The sequence below is a fragment of the Budorcas taxicolor genome, chromosome 7 (assembly GCF_023091745.1).
Source record: "Budorcas taxicolor isolate Tak-1 chromosome 7, Takin1.1, whole genome shotgun sequence".
Classification (NCBI taxonomy): Eukaryota; Metazoa; Chordata; class Mammalia; order Artiodactyla; family Bovidae; genus Budorcas; species Budorcas taxicolor.
In genome coordinates, this window is record NC_068916.1 from 20,597,221 (window position 1) to 20,613,330 (window position 16,110).

The 16,110-nt window shown below is 53.9% G+C and overlaps 1 protein-coding gene across 1 annotated transcript in view; it reads right to left on the minus strand.

The window, feature by feature from the left end:
• Positions 1-5,787, minus strand: part of CELF5 (CUGBP Elav-like family member 5) — a 47,230-nt gene extending 41,443 nt beyond the window's left edge. The window contains exon 1 of the mRNA XM_052643717.1: positions 5,529-5,787. Within this exon, the coding sequence (XP_052499677.1) occupies positions 5,529-5,787 (259 nt within the window). The remainder of the gene's footprint in view (positions 1-5,528) is intronic.
• Between the last annotated feature and the right edge of the window lie 10,323 nt (positions 5,788-16,110).

Below are 16,110 nucleotides of genomic sequence, written 5' to 3' on the forward strand. Positions count from 1 at the left end.
TTGCGACCCCGTGGACTGTAGCCCACCAGGCTCCTCCGTCCATGGGATTCTCCAGGCAAGAATACTGGAGTAGGTTGCCATTTCCTTCTCCAGGGGATCTTCCCTGACCCAGGGATCGAACCCAGGGATTGAACTCAGGTCTCCTGCATTGCAGGCAGATGCTTTAACCTCTGAGCCACCAGGGAAGCCCTTCAGCTACCATGCCTCACCTAATTCTTCCTTGACTCCAGCTGGGCTCCTTCACACCTCCAGGCCTTTGCAAACCCAGTTCCCTCTGCCCTCATCCACGAGGACAGAGACATTCACCTGGCTGGCTCACTGCTGTGTTTCACATCCACCATAGGGCTCAGAACATAGAAAGCACTTCTGTGAATAAATATATGAAATGCTTTCTCCACCTGGCAAGTTCCTATTCACCCTTCAAAGCCCCAGTTCTAATCCCCTTCCTCCACCCAGCTGGATTCCCCAGGCAGAGCCTTCAACTCCCTATCCAGTTCTCTCAACACTGCATCCCTTCCCTTTGAAACACCCTGACCATTCCAGCTGTAGGTGCCAATGTGTAGCTCTGCTCATTAGGGGGGTCTCAGATGTCTCTTGCCTGGTGCAAGGCCCCAGACGGCTTTCAGGAAGTGTTGGCTAAATGAATGAGTGTGGTCCTACTGAGTGCTCCTAATGGTCAGGGTCTCATCAGCCAATATCAGGGTTTAAAGAGAGACCAAATATCATCAAAAGGGAACCATGGGGCTCCAGGGACCCTCTGCTGTTTCCCCACCAAGGCAAAACTCCATCCACTCCTAACCTGGAGGGTCTTTGCACATGCTCTGCCAGGATCACTTTTCCCCATCAACAGATCCTTCAGGCCTCAGCCTAGTAGCAGAACAAGCATAGGCTCTGCACCCAGCCCTGTGTTAAGAGCCTAAAACACTATTCTTGCCCTCATCTCCCTTAACTCTCCTCAAGTTGGGAGTCCCCACTGGTCTCATGACTCTTACAGATGACAACACTGAGCCCTGAAAAGTTGAAGCAGCTGCCCAAGTTTCCATAGCCAAGAAGATGCAGAGAAATCAGACATCCAAACTGCTCTCCCTTTTCAACTGCCTCCTCCAGGAAGCCCTCCTGGTCCCCACACCTGCAGCAGCTGGGGCCTCCTCTGGATTGTCCCTGTGGATGTGCGTGGACCATCTCAGCCCTGACATCAATGCCTTGGAACTTCTGGTTCCTCATTGTGTGCCCTCCCCCCACCCCAAACACACACATCACCACCAAATGGGATCTGGGGGTGGGAGGAGTCTGGGAGAGGATTTTTCTCTATTTTGCCCGACACAGTATCCTGGGTCTGGAAGAAATAGTGGTTCTATTAGCAGGTGGCTTCACAGCCTGTCGACTCCATCATGCCCCCCAGGAATTCCTGTTTGCCTGGACTCTCAGACCCGCACACAATAGGCGCTCAACCAATGCACTCCGCTTAACGGAAGGCAGAAACGATGTGATGGTCACCCATAAGGCCCCCAGCGCCTCATAAAAGCCTGTTAACCCCCTGAGGATGGAGTGGTTGGGGAAACTGAGGCATGGAGGGAGGCGTGCCCAGCTCGAAGCCACACAGCCAGCCCTGATGGCTTGCCCCCCACCCCCTACCTGCCCACCCGCCGCTGTCCCCTCCCTCCGTCCCTCCCCACCGGGCAGCGCCTGCCGGCCGCCCAGCCTGCTGGCTCCCTGGGGCTGGCACGTCACACACGGAATTTCATGCCTGGAGCTCGTCGTGCTCCAGCCTCTCCCCCCACCCTCTGTCACCCCCAACCGCCAGCCGAGCAGCTGGTGCTCCCATGGAAACTGCAGGCCCCCACCAGCGCCCCCCCCCCCACCCGCACCGGCCCCCTTCACAACCTCCGCTTTAAGACAAATATTGTCATTAACATGCAAATGCATATACGATTACCATAAAGGAGGCCGCGCAGCGGCGGCGGACGAAGCGATCGCGGGCGCCTGCCCCGGGCAGGGCGGGTATTAATATTCAAGCCGATCGCGCGACAGAGGGCCTGAGCCACATCAGGCACCTGGGAGGAAGGGAGGGCACGTGCACCCAGCCCTCTCCGAGGGAGGGTCCCAGAGGAGGGCCGTCCCCCCAGCAGGTGGCTGGAGGGGGCGATGACGGGACCCTGAGCAGTGGGAGCCCCCCTAATTCCTGGCCTGAGCCCCTGGCTGGGCTGGGGGCACCAAGCAAGGCCTTTCTCTAGATGAGGCGCAAATCTGAGTAGGGGGGATGCGGTCTCGGTCTTGCGGCCTCCCTGCCCCCCAGCTCTCTCCCCACTCCCGCCCTCTCTCTGCCTCCCCCTGCGGGTGGGGGTGGGGGGAGGCTTCTCAGTCCCCCCTCCCCTGTCTCTGTGTGTCTCTCTCCTCTGCTCTTGCAAGCCTCTCCACCTCTGACTCTGTCTCCATCTATCTGAAAAACAACAACAGCCAGCACTCATGGGTCTGCCCTCTTCCAGAGAAACCTCCACTTCTTCCCTGCCTTTCTCTTGGTCCCAGCAGGGAGGTCCCCTGCACAGACCCTTAGGAATGGGGGTGCCCCACCTCACCCCTGGCCGTGGCCAACGATGTCATAGCCCCGCCCCCTTCCCTTGCCCTCCCCAACACCACCCCTGGGGAAGGTGGGGGTCCTGCCTCGGCTTGTCACTCCATGCCACAGATATATTTCTGCTTCTTTGGCCTGGGTGGGAGACAGGTGTGTGACAGCTGGGTGAGGGGCAGCTCTGGTCAGTCCTTGGGAGCCAGTATTTGCCCCTCCGGCCTAAGTTTCCCTTCCACATGAAATGCACAGATGCTCACAAGCCCGTGGGAGTTCCGATCCCATCAGCAGTGATCAACCAGGCCCCCCAGTGTGAAAATTAAGGGTGAGACAGTGATCGTGGGAATACTGGATGTCCATTCCCCTGCTGGCTGCAGGGGCCACGGGGCCACAGTCGGTGTTCTCAGCTCCCCTGGTGCCCAGCCTCCAGGGGCCCCCAAGGCTCTCTGGGGATTTCTCTCCGCAACCTGAGGTCCACACTCCCACCCCTGGGCTCTCAGCCAGCACCCTCAGTAGGCACCCTGCACCCCGCAGGTTCCCCAGAAACAAAACCAGATGAGTGTTAGCAGGAGGTGCCTGGACCTCCCCACCACACCACAACTCCCCACGCATCATTCCACTTCCCTTTGGCTGAGGCCCAGAGAGGGACAGCCACTCACCAGAAGTCACACAGCTAAGCGCCCCCACAACAGGCCTCCAGCCCAGCTTCTGGCCCTTGAGACAACTCCCACCTTCAACACCCCCTCAACTCCTTCCCACAGATAAGGTCCTACCAGGCCCAGCACAGGTGGGACAAGGAGGAGCCTCTATTGGTGTCCTGAGGGTACTGGGATGGGCAGGTGGATATGGGGAGAAGGCCCTCCACCCCATTACCCCCAGGCCCTCTATCTGGGGCTCCAACCTGCCTAGGGCTCCTGCAAAGTGGATGTCATGGACACCCAGCTTCTTAATTTTCACCATCCAAGGAAAGACTGCAAATGGGAAACACACTGAGGCACCCCCAGTCCCAACATTCTCCAGCCACGAAAAAAAAAAAAAAAACAAAACCCGCATTCATGAGACCCTGTTCTGTCGACAATAGGTAAACTAAGTCTCTCAGGTCAGTGAAAATCCAGCCAATCTCTCCCTTGCCCTTCCATGCTGTGGGGGTGGTAGGGTTCTCCAGGAGAGATTTAAAAATGAGAAAAGAAGGGAGGACCACCGGGTGGCTCCATCTCCCCATGCCCCATCTGTCTCCGAGACCCAGAGCTCGCCAGCAGCCTTTCATTCAACGTTTGTGGGGGCACATGGACACCACCTCCATCAGAATCTTTCTAGAAATGAACCCTTCGGACATACCGGGGGTACGGGTTGTGGAAAGACCCCTCACACAGCCGTGGACCCCTCAGCCTGACTCATGGGTGAGCACAAGCCCTTTGCCCTCCTAGGCCACAGGGAGCGGTTAGATTTTCCAGGCCCAGTTTTTTTTTTTTTTGGTGATGGTTGGATTTGAAAGAGATGGGGGATGGGAGGAGCTGCTTTCCTCCCCTTGGGTACCAGCTGGAGGGGCTAGCTGAAGTGGCAGGCCTGGACTTCAACCCACCAGATCCTCCCAATGGCCTGTCCCAGCCTATCATTCATTGACTCATCCATTCGTTCATTATTCATTCATTCATTCATTCAACAAACACGTATTCATGCTTACCATGCTTGCCACACAGAGAGGAAGACGGGGATGAATGCAGTCTTAAATAGGTCATGGGCCCTGATCCAACCCCAAGGCCCCTCCAGGGTCCCACCGAGGGTGTCAGCACAGTCTTCACCATCCCCACCCCCCAGTCCCCATCCCCTGTCAGGAGAACTGCCAGGGCCACCCCAATTCAGACACTGTGCCATGATCTGAGCCCAAGGCTGGGGCCACAGTCCCCAGCACCCCCTCTCAGCATGCCAACAGAGAATCAGGTGGCAGGGAGGCAGGCAGGCCTTCCCACCCGACCTGCCTCCTCGATTGGGCTCACAGGTCGCCCACACCTCCCCATCCACCCCAGGATCTGGGCTCTGCCAGATGGACAGCCCAAGCTCATCGTGTTTGGCCTCAGCCCTCAACACACTGCTAACAGGCTTGGCCAGTTTTAACTCAAGCCAAAGGTGGAGGCGGCAGTCTGGGTGCGGAGGGGGCCAGTGGGGGGCACAGAGAAATGGAGGGGGAATGCTGATCCAAACAGAGAGGGTGGGCATGGCGGGGAGGGCACACGGTAGCCTTTGAACCACCCAAGAGGCCGGCGCTCCCCCTGACTGGCTTAGCTGCCTGCACCCCCACCCCCCCACCCGCTTTCTTTGTAGTTACCGATTAGCCCGAGATCCTGAGCATCCGTGTCCCCCGCGGCCGGCTGGACCTGCCCCGCCGGCCTGGCTTTGTGAAAATGACCAAAGCAATGAAATCCAGTGGTGCAAACTTCCCCGACGGGGCCTGGGGAGGCCGAATGAATGGGGGGGGGGGGGGCACAGGGAGGGGTGGCAGTGTTCAGGCAGCTTCCCAGCAAAGGGGCAAGAAAGAGTGGGTGAGGGAGGGAGGAAGGGGTGGGGGTCTAGAGGGAATAAGAGGGAGAGGGAGAGAGGGAAGGATGCTGGGGGTGGGGGAGGATGGGAGGTAGGGGGAGATGAGAGAGGAGAGAAAAGGGAAGAGAAGAGAGAGAGAGGGAGAGGGAGAGAGAGACAGAGAGAGAGAATGCCGGAAGGTGGGGAGGGAGGGAGTGGAGGCGGAGGAGGGGAGGGGGCCAGCTCGGATCTGTCAGCTGCACCCCCAGAGGGGGGAGGAGGGGGTGGGTAGAACGGGGTTGGGGGGGGTAAGAAACGATGCCGTGGCAGTGGCAAGCGGAGGGAGGAGATGAGGAGAGGTTGTGGCGGGGAGAAGATGCCGGAAGGTGGGGTGGGGAGGCCGAGGGAGGAGAGGAGAGGGGAGGGGAGCGAGCCGGGCGCCCACCTTTGTGCATGCCCGTGTAGGGGTCTTTGAGCACCGTGAGCTCATAGATGCGGCCGAACTGCTCGAAGAGCGGCTTGAGATCCTTCTCGTCCAGGTTGCGCGGGATCTGGCCCACGAACAGCTTGATGGCGTCCAGGTCCTTCGTGCCGTCGGGCTGCCCCCCGGGGGGCTCGGGCCCGCTGCTGCCCACGGGCGAGGGCCGCGGCTGCAGGAGCTGCTGCTGCTGCCGGCGCGCCTCGCTCTCCGTCAGGCGGGCCATGGCGGGCGAAGGCGGGCGGCGGGCGCGGGACCGAGCCGGCGGCGGCGGCGGCGGCGGCGGGCGGCGGGCGGACTCGCAGCTGGAGCGACGGACACCGCCTCCCGCCTCCCTCCCGCCCGGTCCCCGCGCCCTCCTCCCTCCTCCGCGCGCCCGCTCGCGCCAGCATCAGGACCACAAAAGGGCGGCTCCGCAGCGGCCCCTGGCGGCCAGAGCGCGCCTCGCCGCGGAGGCGCCCCCGCGCGCATCGTCTATCCCGAATCGCACTTGGAACATCCTGCATCCCACACAACCCGCATCCCGCCTGGCCGCCCAGTCCGGGCCGGTAAACTGAGACCAGCGGGCTCGTAACCCTTGCCTTCTGGGTGCGTGACGGCAAATCTTTAGGCAGGACCGACCGGGCTTCGAGGTGGCTCGAAGTCTTCCCACTGATAACACCAGGAAAAACACAAAAAGTAGCACACAGTTCTATAGGGCGCTCACTTGGCTTTTACAGGACTGTCCATGGAATGTTTAAGCAGACAGAATAATGACATTAATAATAACAAAAATAACAGCAACAAGAAAGAGCATTTTTATAATACTATGCTCAGCACTTTTAAGCTTGTAACTTACGGAATAGAAACAGCGATCATTGTGTTCTATCCTCAGCAACACTTTTGGTCACACTTGCCACGGGCACATACTGTTCAAAATATTTAGAAAGAAATGATGTATTTGGGCCAAGTTCTCTATGGGCATCACGCCACCCCTGCTAAAACTCTCCATCAAAACCACAAGGAGGTTGTCACCTCACACTGGCCATCATCAAAGAGCCTACAAGTAATAAATGCTAGAGAGGGTGTGGAAAGAAGGGACCCCTCCTACACTGTTGGTGGGAATGTAAATTGGAGCAGTCACTATGGAGAACAGTATGGAGGTTCCTCAAGAAGCTGAAAATAGATCTATCATATGATCCAGCAATCCCATTCTTGGGCATATATTTGGAGAAAACTTGAATTTGAAAAGATACACGCATTCCAAAGATACATAGCAGCACTATTTACAATAGCCAAGAAATGGAAGCAAGCTAGATGTCCATCAACAGATGAATGGATAAAGAAGATGTGGTATGCATGTCTGTGTGTACACACACACACACACACCCCAGAATACTACTCAGCCATAAAAAAAGAATGAAATAATGTCATTTGCAGCAACACGGATGGACGTAGAGATTATCATACTAAGTGAAGTAAGTCAGGCAGAGGAAGATAAATATCATATGATATCACTTAAATGTGGAATCGAAACAAAATGAGGCAAATAAACTTATTTACAAAACAAATAGACTCACAGATACAGGAAACAAATTTATGGTTACCAAATGGGAAGGAGGGTATAAGTTAGGAGTTTGGGATTAGTAGATACAATAAATTATATTATCTACATTAGTAGATATATTAGTATTATATTATTGATATTAGTAGCTATATATCTATATTATATCTATATAGATATATATTGTATTTATATATATAATTAGTAGATATATAAAATAGATAACAAGAACCTACTCTATAGTACAGGGAACTGTATATATTCAATACTTTGTAACAATTTATAATGGAAGAGAATGTGAAAAAGAATATATACATATACATATGTACACAGCCACCTTGCTGTACACCTGGAACTAACACAGCATTGTAAATCAACTACAATTCAATTTTTTTAAATATCCAAAGATGTCTCCAAATTAAAGCCTGAGTCTTTCCTGCAGCACCTCCCTGCCCTCCCCTCCACCTTCTCTCTCCCTTCCTCAGTCTGCTCCAGACACACGTACCACTTCACTGTTCCGCCAACACATGAGGTGTGGTGCTGCCTCAGGGCCTTTGCACAGCTGTGCCTGGAATGCCCTTCACCCAAATGGTACATGGTCCGCTCCTTCAACCTCCCATCACTTTCTGTGTCTACCTGATCTAAGATCATTTAGCCACCATTACTTCGTTTCTCAGGCTTCCTTTTTCTTCCCTAGCATTTATAATCATGATAATTTTATTAATTCTAATATGTTATGTTTGGTTCAGTTCAGTCACTCACTCTTGTCTGACTCTTTGTGACAACACGGACTGCAGCACGCCAGGCTTCCCTGTCCATCACCAACTCCTGGAGCTTGCTCAAACTCACGTCCATTGAGTTGGGGATGCCATCCAACCATCTCATCCTCTGTCATCCACTTCTCCTCCTGCCTTCAATCTTTCCCAGCATCAGGGTCTTTTCAAATGAGTCAGTTCTTCATATCATTACATATTTATTTATTGATTGATAAATCACTTTGCTCTCTCTCCAACACCAGGCTCTGTGCTAAGTGCTTGACTCAATCCACAGCACAATGCCTGGGATGAGTACAGAAAATAAACCAGATACTTTATTATTATTAGCCATGCTACAAGGCATGTGGGCTCTTAGTTTCCCAACCAGGGATAGCCCTCTGCAGAGTCTTAACCACTGGACCACCCCCCTAAACCAGATACTTTAGACTGTGTTCAATGCAATGGAGGCAACAGAAGTGGAGAGATGGCTTTAGGAGGCAAATTCACGGAAGGCTTAGAGAGGATGGCCTTTAAGAAAGAAAAGGCAGATGCAAAGGCCCTGAGGCAGGGTTGGAGGAACTGGGGTCAGAGGTTGTAAGATAAAAAGCACCACACAGCCACTAGGGGTCAGTCTACTGACCCTGACTTTATTTTAAATGTATTTCCTTTGTTTTGTGTGTTTTGTTTTTTCTTAATACAGAAGCCTTCTTTTCTCTCTCTTTTTTTTTTAAACAATTTATTTTTTGGTCACATAGCATGTGGGATCTTAGTCCCCTGATCCAGGATCAAACTCATGCCCCTGCAGTGGAAGCATAGAGTCTTAACCACTGGACCACCAGCAAAGTCCCTATTTCTTTTTCTTTTTCTTTATTTTGAAACAAAAAGGATCAGTCATAGTGCTGTGATGAGCCAAAGGAAAAATCAGTAATTCTGATTGTATTTAAAATGTTGACCTTTTTGTTCATCATGGATTTTTTTCAGCATTATTTTTAGTTTTTGAAAACTAGTGTATTAAAATATTCTCTATTTTTCTCTATCCTTAAAGTTTGCTCCTCAGGAGAGGTCACCCTCATAGCAAGCATTAGAGGTGGGTACTGTTACTATACCCACTTTACAGAGGGGGAAACTGAGGCCCAGAGAGGTCGAGTCACTTGGGCAAGGTCACACACTGAGACTGCTGGGATATGAACCCACATGCTTCCCACAATCCCACAGCGTCTTCCTCACACTTTAGACGGCCAAGCTCCAGTTTCCTTATTTGCCAAGTTAGGACTAAAGAGGGGGGAAGCCCCTGGCATGGATTCAGTGATGCTAATAGGTGAGGCTCAGCATAAAACCGGGAGCACCTTTAGCATTCAATAAATGGCTGTAACCCTGCCTGATAACAGCAGCCACCCCAAGATAGGATTGAAGGAGGAGCAGAACCCGGGTCACGGATCCAGTGTCCTCCTAGAACATCCCACCCCTTGGCCCTGCACAGCCCCTGGTTCTCGGCTCAGCCCCAGGCTGAGCTGGTGGAGCTGGGCTGGAGACAGGCTCTGTCTCCATGGAGACAGGATGCTGAAGCCCTGTGGCCCTCTGATGTGCTGGGAGAGTCATTTAAAAGAATAAAAATAAAACCCCGCCAGCTCTCTTGCGAGTCAAAGAGGCATTTTCCTCAGCCTCTTTCTCCCACTGGGGACAAAGAGTGGGGAAGAGCCCAGTCTAACTTGAGTCTGACCTCCACGACCTAAAATTCAGTAACCGTGTGTGTGATCAGTCGTGTCCAACTCTTAGTGACCCCCATGGACTGTAGCCCACCAGGTTCCCCTGTCCATGGAATTCTCCAGGCAAGACTAGTGGAGTGGGTTGCCATTTCCTTCTCCAGGGGAATCTTTCTGATCCAAGGATCAAACCCTCATCTATTGCATCTCCCGCACTGGCAGAAGAATTCTTTACCACTAGCCTCCCACCTCCTAAGCAATCTTCACCCCTGGCGTTTATTCCCTGACACACATCAGCCGTATCAGGGAACAGGTCATGGCAGAGAAAACCAAGACTGTGTGCCTGAGGGCACCTGGGACACTTGAGGCTGACTTTGATTTTATCATCAGCAGAGGAAAGCTGGTCACATCGGCTTCGTGGCAGGAGGTCCTTGGTCTGGGCTGTGACTTAAAAAGATAGTGAGGGTGGGAACAGAGCCTGATGGGGAATCTGGGGCTGAGATACTTCCCAGCCAGTTGACTGGCTCTCAGGATCTTCTGTCAAAAATCTGCCCCAGGACCTTTGCACAGTCTCCCACAATAGAGTTTCTCAAAATGATTACACAGACTTAATTTATCTTAAAGGAAACCTTCCTACAATTGGGATCAGGTCATTCTCTGTGTAGGGGCGGGGGCGGGGTGTTGAGCAGCTTCCCTGCCCCACCCTCTTGGTGCCAAGAGCACCCCCCAGTTGTGACAGTTGTCCCTAGACGTGGCCCAGGGTCCAAGGTGAGAACTGCTGATGTGAACAGGTAAGGTGCTTACCTTGGCTTACCTCAGCAGAGGGGCCAGACTGGGATCAGCGGGGCAATGTCCAGGCTGCACTGCCCCTCAGATGTGCAGACCACCTGGGCGGGCATTCTCTTGAAAACCACCCCCAGAACCACCCCCAACCCCTGGGTCTGATAAGGGGCATGGGACTCTATTTCAAACCAGTCTCCAAGTGAGGGGCAGCAAAGGTGTGAGGAGACATCTGCTGTGTCCCCATCTTGACATCTACAGGCAAGATTCTCATTTCATAGGGCGTGGGTTCATTTCGCAGGGCGTGGATGTGACGAGGACTGGGCCCATGAAAGGAAACGTCCCTTCTGGGGCCTGGTCTTGCCGTCCTTGGTTTGGGGGTTCCTCCGGTGGTGGTGGGAGGGTCAGCCAGTGGGACTGGGGGCCCAGCCTGGAGCACCAGTGCCGGTGGTCTCTGCACTGCCAGCCCAAGTGTCCTCCTGGGTGAAGGTCAGCTGTGCCCCATCCCCTTGGACCCTGTGTCCTTCGGCCTCATCCCTTCAGGGATGTGTACACCTCCTCTGGCACATCCCCAGAGATTGAAATGTCCCCATCCGACAGGCTTAGGGGCTCAGGATGTGTCCCTCTGTACCGCAGTCCCCACCTGCCCCAGATGCCTCCTGCCTTCATGCACCTAAGGACACAAGGCACCTGGGGCTGTCCAGCACTCAGAGCCCCCAGCCCCACTGCCCTCCCTCTGCTGGGAGGGAACTGCCCATCCGCCTTCCTGCAGGGACCCCCGGATCCTCCCTGACCCTCGCCATTTGGCTTCAGGGATGGGAAAAGGTTTTTCACTGAGCCAACACCTCGCTGCCCTCTCTCTCAGCAAACCGCACTCCCTGGACACAGCCAGGGGGAGGGGAATCTGAAACACAACTCCGTCACCCCCTGAACAAATCTCTCCCCCGTGGGGAGGTGGGGGAAGGAAAGGAGGGGCTGGAGATAGGAGTGGGGACCCAGCCATGCACCCCTCAGTGGTCACGGTCCCATCCCCCATCCCTCCTCTGCTGTGGCCCCGCCCCTTTGGCCCTAGGAGTGGACACCTGCCCCTCAGGGCTTCTTCCTGTGGGAGTCTGAGCCTGGGAACAAGAGGGCCTGGGTGTTGAACTAGGGAGTTTGTCAGAGGATCTTCCCCCTCCCCAAGTTAGAATGAGAAAGAGATGAATAAATGCTCTTTTCTGAACTGAGCTAGACTCACTGTGTTTCTGTAACTCGCCATCAAAACGGCATGAGAGTCTATATTGCAGGATTCCATTTCTGTGAAATGTTCAGAACAGGCAGAATCCACAGACACATACAGTGGGTTTGTGGTTGCCAGGGGCTGGGATAGAGGCTGGGGGGGGTGACTGCTCACGAGAGCAGGGTTTCCCTTCGGGAGTGGGATAGGACGTTCTGGAATTAGATAGAGCTGACAGATACACAGCTCTGTGAATGGACTAAAACCCACTGAACTATACACATTGAAATGGCAAATGTTATGGTGTGTGAATGTATATCAATAAGACTTAAAAAAATAAAAATAAAAAAGGTGGGAGACTTCCCTGGTGGTCCAGGGGTTAAGTTTCTGCATTCCCACTGTGGGGGCATGGGTTCAATTCCCAGCTGGGGAACTAGGATCCCACATGCTGCAGGACGCGGCCAAATAATAAAAATATATATATATTTAAAAGAGACTGCCAGCAGCGTCCTGTTGCCAAGGGACCTTAAGGCAAGATACTTCTCCTGCCCAGATACCCTTTTGTCCCCTGCAAACTGGACATAGAAGCAGGTATGTGATCCTGACCCGTGCCTTTAGGAGAGGAATGGCAGGAGGGTCCCCGCTGGGCACCAGGTCCCAGTGGTTTCAAGCAGGAACTGTCAGTGGTCGCTGACCATGGGACTAAAGGATCAACCCACAACTTGCTCATTAATCAATCACAAAGGGGGAATAGCGGCTCTCTTGTGAGACACCCAGCAGACACATCGCCCTGAGCTCGGCAATGACACCCCCCACTTCATTCCTGGTTCCTGTACCAGCGCCCCCTGCACCCCCGCTCCTCCTCTCCCTTAATTTTTTCCTGGACCTTCTATAGGTCAAATACTGATTAAAATTATCAATAACTCTTAGAACTGAGGTTGAAATGTCAGAAGAAGCCAAGGGTGTGTGTGTGTTAGTCACTCAGTTGTGTCCAACTCTTTGCAGCCCCATGGACTGCAGCCCGCCAGGCTTCTCTATCCATGGAATTCTCCAAGCAAGACTACTGGAGTGGGTAGCCATTCCATTCTACAGGGGATCTTCCCAAACCAGGGATCGAACCCAGGTCTCCTATATTGCAGTCAGACTCTTTATCGTCTGAGCCACTCAGGAAGCTCCTGAACTGAGGCTGAAATGTCCAAAGAAGCCCATGATGTGTGTCCCTTGCAAAAGGACTGCACCGCCAGCCTGCTCTGGTAGCTGCCAAATGAGTCCCATGGTAAGAAAGGGGAGAAACCAGAGGGCAGACTTTGGGAGGCTGTGGACTTTTCCCAGAAAGAGCCGGAACGGTAAGCACTTGAGGGTTTGTGGCCCCTGCGGTGAGAAAACAGCTGAGGGTGATTCACAGCCAGGTGCGTCTGGTTGTGGCCGTGTGCCAACAAAGCTTTATTTACAAAGACAGGCAGTGGGCCATACACAGTCAAGGGCCACAGTTCTCTGGCATTTGGTTAAATACACTCCCTCCTGAGAGGCACCTATGAAGGCTTGTGATGGTATGAACATCAGCAGGGCGCCAGTAGATAAGCCGTTGTACCTTCTGAGTTCAGAATACTACACAGCAGGGAAAAAGAGCGTGGAGTGTGAGAGATACCAAAGCAAGAGTTAATGCAAGAGGACAGTACAATGGGACCCACAGATGTGTAGGCCACACGCAAGCGAAGCTGAATATTGTGTATATATCCATAAACAAGACGCTTGCTCCTTGTAAGGAAAGCTATGACAAACCTAGACAGCGTATTAAAAAGCAGAGGCATCACTTTGCCAATAAAGGTCTGTCCAGTCAAAGCTATGGTTTTTCCAGTAGTCATGTACAGGTGTGAGAGCTGGACCATAAAGAAGGCTGAATGCCGAAAAATTGATGCTTTCGAACTGTGGTGCTGGAGAAGACTTTTGAGAGTTATTTGGACTGCAAGGAGATCAAACCAGCCAATCCAAAAGGAAATCAACCCTGAATATTCATTGGAAGGATTGATGCTGAAGCTCCAAAAGTTTAGCCACCTGATACGAAGGGCCAACTCATTGGAAAAGCCTCTGATACTGGGAAAGGTTAAAGGCAGAAGGAGAAGGGGACAACAGAGGATGAGATGGTTTGATAGCATCATTGATTCAATTCAATGGACATGAATTTGAGGAAACTCTGGGAGACAGTGGAAGACAGAGGAGGCTGGTGTGCTGCAGTCCATGGGGTTGCAGACTTGGACGTGACTGAGCGACTGAACAACATAACCATAAACACACACAGACGTTTTTAAGAGTGAGAGTTACAGACAGCGGGAGACGCCTCTGTGCAGAAAGAGGAGAGACCAAGGTGGTCTCATCAGATGCTCTTCCTGTTTTATAGCCTTAAAACACAGACCCTGGAAAGAGATCGATGCTACTGGGGTCCTAATAGGGGATTGCACCTTTGCCCAAATCGTTTGCTGCTGCCCAGGGTTGATGGAGACCTGGGATCATGCTCACTGGTGCTGAGGGAGCCCACAGAACAGGGTCATCTGCACAACTGTCCCCTGGGAGTCAGTGGCCTTGCTGCAGCCCTCCTCTCCTCTACCCTTCCCTCCCCACAGCTTCCCATCACTCTTGACAGCAGGAAGCTAACACCCACCAATTCCCCAGGGGCCTCTTGTGCCTCACCTCCTTCCTCTCTCCCCCTCCATCACTGTCCCACCCACACAGGCCCCCTTCTCACTGCTCCTGCAACTCACCAGGCCTGGTCCTGCCCCAGGGCCTTTGCACAGGCTGTGCACGCTGCTTGGACCACTGTCCTGGATTTCCATATGGCTTAGTCCCTCCTGTCATCCTGATTTCACTCAAAAGCCCACTCATGTCCATCTGGGAGGTTTATTTTTACTCCAGTGGACCGCAGAGCCCAGGGTCTCTGCTTGGCAGCCACGTCTGTATGCCCAGCAGGGCACCTGGCACATGTGGGAAAATACTGGCTGACTCCACAGTTGAATGAGACTGAGCTGCAGTGGCGGGACCAGAGGGCACCTGGGAACAAGGAGGCCACAGGGAGGGGTCACGGATGGAAGCCAGGAGGAGCTCTGAGGACAAAGCATACACCACGCCTTCCATGTGGCAATGGTTCCGTGGGTGGAACATGGCACCTCTCACCACCTAACATGCCTATGGACAGAAATACTGTTTTTCACACATGGATCTCATTTCCAGAATGTGGCCTGGTGTACACCCCTGTACACACGCCACATACCCAGGGTGGACATGACGGAGAGACACCGGCACATACATAAGGGCAGCTGTGTCTGCCTGCCGGTGTTGTGGTTTTCATGTTTTTGGTTATAATGGGCACAGTTTCGTAGAAAAGGAAGAGGAAGTTAACAGCCTGTGTTGAAATAAGGGGAGGGGCTGGCTTTTCCCCTGAAACGTGGGGAGTTTTACCTGAGTCTGAGCAGGGGCCAGAGCCACCCTCCAGCCTCAGGGTAGTGTGGGGGATATGAGGGTCTGAGAAGAGGCGGCAGTGACATTGACCTTGAAGATGGGAGTCACTATGGAGACTTGAGCAGCTCTGTGGTCAGGCCCACACATGGTCCAGAAACAGCCTTTGAGCCTCTCCTCTGGGTCCAGGGAACCCAGCCTCCTTCTCCCCTCATGTGTCCCCCACCTGGACAAGCATAGCCCCCTGACCTGCTGGGTGTACCCACTCCCAGTCTGCCTTCCCCAAAGCTGCCACCAGAGGGCGCCTGTGAGCACCTGAGTCCAACCCCTCCTCTGCCCACAGCTCCCCAGAGGCTCCCACCTCCCTGGGGTCAAGGATCTCACAGCCCTCTTTTTTGGCTGAAGCCGTGGAGTTCAAGCCACACCCCCTGTACTGCCTGCCTCCCCCAGGCTTCCTCTCCCAGCTGCACACGTCTCTGTACTTTGTTCTCTGCTCCCCAAAACCAAAGCCCCCGATGCAGGGACCCTGACACAAAGGCACTGAGAACAGTGTGGACAGGCAGAAGCCAACAGGGACAGGCCCCGGATCAGGGGTCTCCTCCAGTGGAGCCCAGGAAGCAGGCGGAACCCTCGGGAGCTCCCAGGCCCAGAGCAGGGAGCCCACTGCTGGAACCCCAGTGTGGAGCTGCACCAGGCACCCCAATGACTGGCCAGGGCCTCCCCAAAGCCTGGGCTGGGGCTGGCCAGTGGTCTTGACCTTCATACAGCCATCACCCTTCCCCCCATATCAGGTTGAATGGTGTCCTTCCAAATTCACAGCCATGCAGAACTTCTGAACGTGTCCTCATGTGGAAACGGCATGCTGGCTGAAGCAGGATGCGCCCTAAGCCCAAAGACGGATGCGTGCTTATGAGACGTCAGAAGAGATGGCCACGCGACCCTGAGGCCGGGAGCCGGGGGACACACGGGACACACACTGCCTCCAGGGCTGGGGGGTAACGGACCCCAGCTGTATTGTGGTACGCCACCCCCACCCCCCACCATGATCTACCAGCCCTGAGCTGGCTGTCACCTTCGTGTTGCCATGGGGCGAGTGATGGTC